The following is an 11,045-nucleotide window of genomic DNA, read 5'->3' on the forward strand; positions in this document are numbered from 1 at the left end:
CCTCCACACTCTTAACTCCAAGGGTACGTATGTGACTCAGACCTGTCAAAAGAAGCATTCTATTCCCCTGTGAGCAGTGCAATTGAGTGGTTCAGGGATAGATACATAACCAACTGGAACCCCTGTGTCACAGTGTTGTCAGAGTGACACCACATTTTTAACTTCACTTGAACCTGCTACCACACAGAACCTGAGAATAAAGTCAGCACAGAAGACAGAGAGACAAGAAGTGGAAACTGAATCCTGATGACTTGAATTGAGTCTCCTTCATCGATCCTACTACCTGAAGACAGCCCTACCCCGGGACTGTCCAGTTAGGAGTCAATACATTCCCATTTTGTTTACATCTGTTGGATTTTATTTTCGGTAACATATACAAATGATTCCTCAAAGTACAAGGGACAGATACACTCGCGCGCAGGCAGTCTGACAAGTTCATGAACTTGTTGCAATGATGTTACTAACCTTTTTTGATATCAGAGGGATTATTCATTTTGAATTTGTACCAACTGGACAAACAGTTCACCAAGTTTACTATTTGGAAGTGTTGAAAAGGCTGCGTGAAACAGTTAGACGACCTGAACTTTTCGCCAACAATTCATGGCTCTTGCATCATGACAATGCACCAGCTCACACGGCACTGTCTGTGAGGGTTTGGCCAGTAAACAAATAACTGTATTAGAACACCCTCCCTACTCACCTGATCTGTCCCCCAATGACATCTTTCTTTACCTGAAGATAAAGGAAATATTGGAAGGCAGACATTTTGATGACATTCAAGACATCAAGGGTAATATAACAACAGCTCTGATGGCCATTCCTGAAAAAAAGAGTTCCAAAATTGCTTTGAAGGGTGAACTAGGTGCAGGCGTCAGTGCATAGCTTCCCAAGGGGAGCACTTGGAAGGTGACCGTAGTGACATTCAGCAATGAGGTGTGTAGCACTTTTTCTAGGATGAGTTTGCGAATTGTCCAGCCTCATATGTGTGTGTGTGTATATAATTTATCTGTGCTCAGTTTCCCCTTATGTGAAAGGAGAAAACAATACCTACTTCAAAGAGTTTTGAAGATTAAAAGGGATAATAAATGTTAAAGTTGTTCCATAACACTGAGGAACAAGAAGCATCACATTAATTTTTCTAAATTAAATTAAATCTGGCTCAAAACTCCCATTTACTAGGGTTCAAAGATATCCAATATTAATCATGATGGGGGGGCTTTTTCCCTCTTCAGTGTGGTATAAACTAACCCCCCATCCCCCACCCCCCAAAAAAAAGGAAAGAAAAAGAAAACCACTTAGGAAAGAACTTCAGGTCTTGAATCTGTCACGGTTGCCACTGCGATGTGCATTGTCTAAACCCATTCGATCCATTCAAAGGCTCCACAGCATCTCTGCCGAGTACGTACACCAGAACCTTTTGCTGCAGTTCCCAAGGCTATGTGCTAGATGTTTAGTGCCCTAATCACTAACTCAGCTTTCCCCATCAGAAGTCCTGCTGCCTCCTAGGGGACATCTGTACAGCCCGTCACTCAGGGAAACCATTGCTGCATTTCATTTCCCAAGTCCCTGGGCCCATTGCTATCCCCGGACAACTCAGCATGTCCTCCACCTTCTTCTTCTCCACAACACCCAGTTAAATTAAATTCCCCTCCCACACAAGGGCCTGGATAAGATTGTAGACTAAGTGTCTTGCAACTTTGATTTGGGGCTAGAAAACACAAAATCCATGAACAATTTCATAAGATAAGAAATCTAGAATTTCTGGAAAAGAGGAGAGCAAAGTTATCTTTTTACCCTACTGGGGGTCTCCTTTGGTAAGGAGGAGACAGCAAATAATAACTTGGTAAATTATCCTACCACAAGTGTAAAGTAATTAGCGCAGAATAAGTATTCAGTATTGCCTTCTTTATTTCCTCTCAGGATTCAACTTACCTTCTTCAAATAAGAGTTGACAGCTGACATAAGATTTTAAAAAAAAGAGGGAACAGATTTCATCTATTAAAGAAATAAAATTTTAATATAGCATGCACTATGTACAATTCTAAGCCTATAATTTTCTTCACTTAACCCTCAGAACAACCCTATGTGGTAAATATTATCCTCCTTTTACAGGTGAAAAAACTGAGGCACTGAAAAATTAAATAGTTTTGAGATTTCCCAGGTAGGAAGTGGTAGAGCTAAGATTTGAATGAGGCAATTTGTTGCTAGTTAACCACAATACCTAAAGCATAATTCTGAGCTTGGTAGTCAAGACAAAAGGGGATCACCCAGGTTTCACTATATGAAGTATGAGTTGTCTGGCAGAGGCCATTTTTTTGGCCCTAAATTCAGGGAGAAGGCTGTTAGCCATGTGGGGGATGGGAGTTCTTTATTCTGTGATGCAGTGATGACGTCAGGGTAAACTGCCACTAGGCTGAGGAAAATGGAGTGGCTGCTGGAGGGCCTACTTGGGACTAAGGGGGATAAGGGGCTTCTCTGGGGCCAGCTGACGTATGCCCTGGCCTGCAGATACTGTGGCAGCAGCTGCCTCCAGAGTACAGGGAATCTAGTGACACTATTCCTGTTCATGGTTTGGCAGATCCGGAGATGGCGGCAGCTTGGGAGCTGGCGACAGCTTCAGCCCTGCTCCTCTGGGGACATGATGCAAGGCAAGGTGGGTGACATGGATGTACAGAGGGCTGAATGACTGTTGACATGTCAATTGTGGTGAGGAATCATTGACATTGATGTGAGCCCAAATGAGGGACTATAATAAGCCTTAAATGTGAGACTGGGTGAGTGACACTAGATTCGAAGCCCAGTAAGTGACCACTGCCCCTAGGTGTAGGATTATGTAAGGAATGCTAAGCTCCAAATATGGGCTTGTACGGGTCATTAACATCCGATCGGTAAGTGAACACTGACCACAGGTGTGGGGCCAGCTGAGTAACTGTTCACTCTGGATGTGGAACACAGACTGAGGCCTTCATGACACAACTTGTATCTGAAAAGGCTTCAAGCCTGAAAGTATCTTTCTCCACTACCCAGGGCCTACCACTTCTGTACCGTGTGGCTTTCCTTGATCGTCTGTGGAAGCAGAAGTCAGAGGAGGAAGAAAAAGAGGAGAAAGGAGAGGAGGAGGTAGAGGAGGAGGAAGAAGAGGAAGAAGAGGAGGAGACATCTCTGGATCCATGTTCTCTTCCCAAAGAAGCTCCTATTAGAGAACAAGACACCATAGCCCCATCCCAGCCATTCTGCAGTTCTAAGAGCCTCCACAAGGCCATAGGGACACCAGAGCTAGTACTCATGCAGACCCCAAGCCCTTCCAGATCCTTCCCCATCTTCCAGATGCTGACCAACCTGCCTGTAAGGCACAAGACAGCATCAGGGAGCCATCTACATCAGAGAAAAAGCCAGCTCTTCTGGGGTCTCCCTTCTCTGCACAGTGAGTCCTTGGAGGCCATCAACCTGAGCTCAGGTGGCCCCTTTCCCCTGAAGTTACCTGCTGGTCCTTCTGTCTGCTTCAACAAGCTTGCCTTCCTGTATAGGTCCAACCTGCTGCTTCCTCAGTTTTGCTCCCCAACCCAGCTTCCTACCCATCAAGTCCATGCTATGGAAGATCTGGAAGAGATGGCCCCTGATCCTCAGCAACGTCCCCTTCCCTCATCCCCTTCTGTCCCATCACTACCCCTCCATCTTATGTCTTTTCCCAGGGACAAGGGGAAAGGCGCTGAGGCACATATACAGTGGCTTACACAGCAGAAAGAGGTCCCTTGGGTCTCTGAGGATCAAGCCCTGCACCCAGATCCTGAACTCCAAAGAACTAGACCCTTATCTAAGGTCTGGAGGGGGGTGCCACAGGATCCTGACCTTCAACAACACATTCCAGATTCACTCTCTGCCTCTCTGCTGTATCCCGCTAGCCTTCTGGGAGCCCCGACTAGGTCTGAGACCCCATGGAGGACCATGAGGCAAAATGAGGACTCCAAAGCCCCTGAGTCAGCAATGCCAGTTCCCAGCCCACCCCTGGCCTCTCTGCCATTACTCCAGGTAACCAGTTCTATAGGAGGCCTTTCTGGATCTAAGGACCTCTGCGAAACCATAAGGCAACGAGAGAACGCTCAGGTCTCTGAGCCTCCAATCCTGGTCCCTTGCCAATCTGTAGCCCCCATGACAGAGCCTCAAGGAACTAGCCTCCTGGAAGTTCCACCTGGATGTGAGACTCAGTGGAGAATCACAGGACATGAAGAGAGTCCTCAAGCCTCTGAGCCCCCAAGGCCACCCCCTTGCCAACTCCCAGATTCTCTGTCCGAATCCCAGGTGGTCAGCCCCGAAGGACCTTCTGCACCTAAGGACTTCTGGGGAACCATGGAACTCAGAGAGAACACTCAGACCTCTGGGTCCCCAGTGCCAGCCCCCTGCACTTCCCCAGATTCCCTGCCAGAACTGTGGGGAGGCAGTGCCTTGGAAGATCCATCTGGATACAAACACCACAGGGGATGCAGAGAAAATTCAGGAAACCCTGAGGCCTTTGAGCCCCCAGCCTTGGACCTCAATCCAGGGCTCTATGGAACCAGCCCTGCATGTGTCCCATCAAGATCTAAGACTCCACGGAAGAGCATGCAGAGTACAGAAAATCTTTGGGTCTCTGCAGACCCAGTTCCATCTTCCAGCCTTCCCTTAGCGTCTCTGCTGCAGTCCCTAGGAGTGGGCCCCCAGGGGGTCCTGTCTGAGGCCAAGGCTTTGTGGGAGAGCATGGGGCAGAATGAGAATCTCTGGACCTCTGAGTCTCCAGACCACAGCCGATCTCTACCTCCCATTCTCGAACCCCACAGAATCAATCCTGTGGGAGACCTCACTAGTTCAGAAGCTGCGTGGAAGGACACTCAACATTCCAGGAACTCCTGGGCTTCTGAGCCCCCATCTCTGGCCCTCAGCCCACACCCAGCTCTCAAACTGGAGCCCCTGAGAGTTAGCCCCATGGGGGTCCTGTCTGATTCTGAGGCTAGCTGTGGAGACATACCAAGGAGAAAGAACTCGTGGGCCTTTGCGTTCCCAGCACACAACTTACCCCAAGACCCACATGAAGCTAGCCCCTTGGGAGCCCTGTCTGCCTCTGAGCTTGTTGCTGGGGACATGGAACAGAAAGAAACCTGTTGGGTTCCTGTATCCCCATTCTGCGGCCCCAGTCCACCCTCAAACTCTATGTCCAAGTCTCACATAAGTAAGCCTGTTGGAGACCAAGGCAACGGTAAGCCTGAGAGGGAGGCAGTGAAGCAGAGCGAGAACTACTGGGCCACTGAGCTCCGAGCCCCAACCTGCTGCTCACTCTCTGCTCCTTTACCAGCCCCACACCTTGATCTTGAGTTTGTGTGGCGGCATGTGCAACAGAGAGCGGTCCCCCAGGGCTCCAGCCCTCCAGCAGTAGATCCCCTGCAGCCAATACCCTGGCCTCCCCCGCTAGCTGAAGCTCTGAAGCTTGAGTCCAATCAGCCTGGCCCCTCCGAAGGAGAGCTGTTGCCAGGAGCTAAGGCAGAATATCCACCCTCCCGGAGAGAGGCTGCCCCAGAGGCACCCACTGACTCTGAGGTCCAGGCCTGGCACTGGAGTAGAGAACTGGAACTCAAGCTGAAGAAACTGCAGCAGAGTCCTGCTCCCAGCTCCCCTGCCCTGAGCTCCACAACTCCTGGAGGAACCTGGAGACACTCTTCCTGCTCCCCACATCAGACCCATCCCCCCAGACTGGGCCTCCACTCTTCAAGCTGTTATCCTCCAAAAGTTGAGAGCACAGTAACTCGGCCTGTCCAGGTCTCCCACTGTTGTCACTCTTCTGCCCATTCTCAGCCACAAGAATCTGGTAGGGCACAAGAATCTCAGAGAGAGGAAGGAATGAAGGCAAAGATGGTGGCCCAGGTCTCACCCCAGGGACCATGTGTTTACGTGGAGTCTGGGGAAGAACTGCCCAGGCCTGGGAGAGCCCTCAAACTCTGAGGTTCTACTCTCGGGTAACAGACAGGACAAGGCGTCAGACCAACATTCAGGCAAAAAGGCATCAGCCCAATATTCACCCCAGGAAACCCAAAACAGACTGTAGCAGAGGGGATACCAGATTGAGGTCACCCCCAGTTACCGTGAAGAACTACCCAGCCCAGGCCGGGGGACTAGTGGAGACCCCTGCAAGTGGACTTTCCCAAAGATCTCAGCACAGGAACAAGAGCTCTTTACACATTGTGCTCCCCCAGCAGCTTCACTCAAAGGCTGCAGGTCCCCAAGATAAGCAAGGAGCAGAGCTTGGAACTGGTGACATGCTGACACCTCAGCAGTGTAAGCACTGCCCTTGGGCCCACTTGGAGAAGCATCTCTCTTCCCCCACACCTCAGGTTCTCCTTAGCAGGGTTCTCCAAAGGCTGTTAACTAAGTTTCTGGGTACCCATGGACACCTGCCCACCAAATCCATTCAGCAGAGGAAAGGCTGGTAGTACTGGCACCCAGTACCCCAAGACCTGAAGTCAAACCAGTTGGAGGCTGGGGACACAAGCAGAGGAACTCCTAATAAACTAGCTGAATGAGACAAATCCCACTCTTCCCTTCCTCTTACTCCCCAATCTAATCCATGATCAAACCCTGTCAATTGCACCCATGAAATATATTTCTTTGGAGTCTGGGATACTGGGACTGTCAGTTCCCTGTTAACTTTGACAGCAACTATATTCCCTCAAGATCAGGTCTCTAAAGTAGAGCTCAGGATTCTGCAGGCTTAACTTTCATTTCAAGCTTTTCACCAATGATCAGTCTGGAGTCCACACATCCCTACTCTGCAGGGTAACGTTGAAAGGCTAGGGGAGCAGTCCAGTGCTGCCCTTGAGAAAACTTCACAGCTGAAGTGAAACGAGCAAAAGAAAAATACATCCATTCACATGAATACAACTGGTCTTGGTCTACCCAGCTGTTTTTGGTCCTGGGTATGGTCCCCTTCTTCATCCACTTGACCCACAAGTTCTCCACATATCTTTCCACTTATTCTCAGCCCTCTGCTTTTCTCTCCCTGGGTCAGCTCAATCGGAATCCCCAAGGTCACAAAACAAGTGCCTTGTCATGTTTAGTGGCCATCTGGATTTCTTCTTTTATAGTAATTGCCTGTTCATATCCTTTACCCATTTTTCTACTGCACTGTTTGTTGGATATTGTTTTCTCCTGCTGACATAACAGGTTACCACAGAACAACACAAATTTACTCTCTCAGAAAGGTAAAATCAAGAGATTGACAGGGCTGCATTCTTTGCTGTAGGCACTGGGTAGGATTCATTCCTAGTTTTTCCTGGCTTCTAGAGGCTGCCCACGTTCCTTGGCTCCTGGCCCTCTTTCTCCATCTTTAAAGACAGCAAAGGTAAGTTATCACATCACATCACATCACGTCACATCATATCACATCACATCACTCTGCTCTTTGCTTCCCTCTTCCACTTTTAAGACACCTCTAATTACACTGGCCCATCGGAATAATCCAAGATACTCTTCCAATCTTAAGTCAGTTGGTTAGCAACCTTAATTCCATTTACAATCGTAATTCCCTTTTCCATGTAATATATATTCACAAGTTTCAGGGATTAGGATGTAGACATCTTGGGGGGGTGGTATTATCCTGCCTACCAGATATTAACACAACCCATTATGTATGTCAGATATTTTCTCCCAGCCTGTAGCTTATTTTCTAATTTTTAGGTGACTGTACCAAACTTTAAAATTTTTATGTAGTTAAATCTACCAACATTTTCCTTTATGGCTTCTAAAACATCTTTTGGCACTTTTATAGTTTTGCGTATTTATGTTCAGATTGTTAACCTAATTTTTTGAGTCGTAGGAAGTGAGAATCAACTCCACCCCTTTCCCCCCAAAAAAAACAGATGTCCAATTTTACCAGTAGCATTAAAAAAATGTAAAATGTCTTAAAGCCATTCCATTAAGTGCCATATTTAAAAACACGGGTCATAAAGCATCTCTAGGTTTCATATCCACATGTCCAACAGCCTACTACACATCATCTCATATTCAACCTTTCCAAAACTTACTCATTTCCCCTCTTTTTCTGCCAATGTGCCCATTCCTGTTGAAGGGTACCACATCCACCACAATAATGAAGCCAGAAACCTGGCATCCCTGACTCTTCCCTTCCTCTTACTCCCCAATCTAATCCATGATCAAACCCTGTCAATTGCACCCATGAAATATATTTCAAATTTATCTTCACCTCTCCATCTCAACCATCACAGTTCAGATACGATTTCTCACCAAACTGGTAGCCCTATTCCTTCTAATCCATCCCCCACATGGCTACAATTCTCGGGTCAAGTGACCCAATCTCTTTAACAAGTATAAAAGTTTTGATAGTATAATTAAAAATAAAAATTTTAAAAATTACATTAAAAAATGGAGGAAAAAACCTACTTAATATTATTCCTAGGTAGCAAAAAGAGAAAAAGTTTGAATAAAGGAACATAACCTTGGCTCAAAACAATCTGTAGTCCTTGACTGAATATTGGTTTGGTCAAGATAGTTGTCACATGTTGGGTCACCTGGGAAACTGAATGAGGGTTAAATAACAATTTACTGAATAGAAAAGGTAGATATTTATGTTTAAAAAGTTATAAAGCAGGATGATTGCATTTTGATTTTAAAATACCACATGTACAGACATACACATTTACACACATGCACAGACTCGAAGATACGAACCAAAGTTAAGATGATCTCTGGTTACTGGGAATAATTTTTAAAATTTTGCTTATATTTTTCTGAATAGCTAAAATGTACATTACTGCTTCTATGAAAGTAAAAGGTTATTTAAAAAGTGAATTGTGTGTGCACAATGATGCACATGTGGTTGACAATGTTGTACTGCACACCTGGTGATTTTAAGGTAAATTTTACGTTTTGCCACAATTTAAGAAAGGTAAGAAAGTGCATTTTCTAGCACTGAAATCTGACTCACTTCCCTGCCTAACCACCCCTCCCCCACCAAGAGGACACACAATCTGTTTAGACTAAAGTTCACTCCCGGTATATGAGGTTCTCCACATACGGTTTCTGACCTCTGCAAATTCACTTCAAGACTCCCTTGCTAGTCAACCTAATGCTTAAGCATGTGGTGCCTTTTGCTCAAACTGCTCTCCTGCACTTTTCCCTGCCAAGTCCCCCAATCTTCCTATAATTTCCAGTTGAGACTACCTCCAGAGCCTTATCTGATTCTCTTACCTTGGTATGGTTCCCCTTTTCTTGCAGCCCACAACTTGTGCCCTGTTAGTAGCACCCGTTTCCTGACAGTATGGCTATCAAGACCTTCAAAGTAAGATTCTGTGAGATCAAGTCCACATTTCCAATCCAGTGCTTTTTCCATTCTACAGTATTCCCTCTACTCTGTATATGGTTGAGAACAGCCAGTCAGAAGGTACATGCTGTTCCTCTGCCTCCTTTTATTACTGTCATTGTTGTTCCAAACCTTTATTTATAGCCCTAAACTGAGGGCCTGAGTCCAAAACTCACCACCTGCTGGCTAAGAGTGGAACTGAAGATACTTTTCCTTTTCTCACCTATTATCCCCTCAAGACCCTCCCCCCCAAATGGTCTCAAAGACAATGCAATTCTGAGTTTCTACTTGACACAAGGGACATTTAATGAGTCTACACATCTTTATGAAAAATCCAAGTCCTGTATTCTTTTTTTTTTAAGATTTTATTGGGGAAGGGGAACAGGACTTCATTGGGGAACAGTGTGTACTTCCAGGACTTTCAAGTCCTATATTCTTAAATGTTTTTAAGCCCTCAGTAGGTTGTAGGGCTTGGCAAGAACAAACCATTTACTATTTGCTAAAGCTCAAATGAATGATTGGCAGACTGGTGTTCCTCACGGGCACTGTATGACCACGAGATTCTCAGGCAACTTGTAGGAATAGTTATCTTGGATCCAAATGTATCTCAAGATGTTAGGCTGATAGTTCCATCTTTGTTTTTGCCTCTGTGGCATACTGTTGGTCCTCTACAATCTATTTGATTCCCTATTCTTGGTTAGAAACCCATCTTTTAAATCTTAACAGTTATCCTGTGCAAAGAAGTGATTAGTTCCAGTTAAGATCACATTCCAACTTCTTTCTAGGAGCACTGTGGGGGAAAAGACAGACTTCCCATACAACTTGCCTCTTGGTTTATGTATGCAAACTTCTGTAGGTATAAGGTGGCAACAGTCTGTCACTACTTTCTCAAGTTTACAAAGCACCACTGTCATTCATTTTATCAGATTAAGAATCTTGAGGCACCCTAAGAGCTAAGCATCTCTTTCAAAGCTACGCTGCTATAAGCACAAAGGCCAGAACTATTAGGTTGGTGCAAAAGTAATCGAGATTTTTGCAATTATTTTTAATCTTTTAAACTGTAATTACTTTTGCACCAGGCCTCTTACTACAATCTGCTCTTCATTTTTTCTAAAGAATCTACAGAGCTCCAACTATCTTCCCTATAGACACACTGTGTGTCTATTAGTTAAAAGTTAAAACAATCATTCCAACACAAATTTCTATCACTTGTCAACCAGTATCTCTACATATTTTGTGGGAAAATACCACTTGCCTTCTGTCATGCCCCCATAGCTTAATGCGCACACTAAATGCCTTTCCCCAAAAGACCGGGTCTTTGGCCCTCCCTGAGGTTAGGCTGCCAACCCATAGGGATGAGATGGTGACAATGTTCAGAGTGGGAAGACTGAAAGCTAAGCCATTAGGGTACCAAAACAGTGGGAAAACCAAAGAATCAAAGACAGAACATGGTGAAGAAAGTGTCATGGAAAACAAGGGACAGCCATTCAAATCCCAAAAGTGCAAAAATATCTATTTTACAGCCCATGAGCTCAAAATGCTCCAGTTTAATCAGAGCAGCCAACATAAATATCTTGTCTCGGTAGATTATCTATGTAGACCAGAGCCTGGTAGAAGTACTAGGATGACCAATACAAATTTGACTCGGTAGGTTCTTTTCTCTGCACCATACTCTTCTTCGGTTAAGACATCACGGTACTGA

At 45.6% G+C, this 11,045-nt stretch overlaps 1 protein-coding gene across 1 annotated transcript; it reads left to right on the forward strand.

Moving 5' to 3' along the window:
- Positions 1-916: 916 nt before the first annotated feature.
- Positions 917-11,033, forward strand: C12H9orf131 (chromosome 12 C9orf131 homolog). Its single transcript, XM_033122406.1, is given in 4 exon segments — positions 917-2,653; positions 3,028-5,936; positions 5,938-6,034; positions 6,036-11,033. Coding segments are annotated over 4 exon segments (3,660 nt in total). The 5' UTR covers positions 917-2,422; the 3' UTR covers positions 6,459-11,033.
- Positions 11,034-11,045: the final 12 nt, after the last annotated feature.

This window comes from Rhinolophus ferrumequinum, chromosome 12, assembly GCF_004115265.2.
Source record: "Rhinolophus ferrumequinum isolate MPI-CBG mRhiFer1 chromosome 12, mRhiFer1_v1.p, whole genome shotgun sequence".
Classification (NCBI taxonomy): Eukaryota; Metazoa; Chordata; class Mammalia; order Chiroptera; family Rhinolophidae; genus Rhinolophus; species Rhinolophus ferrumequinum.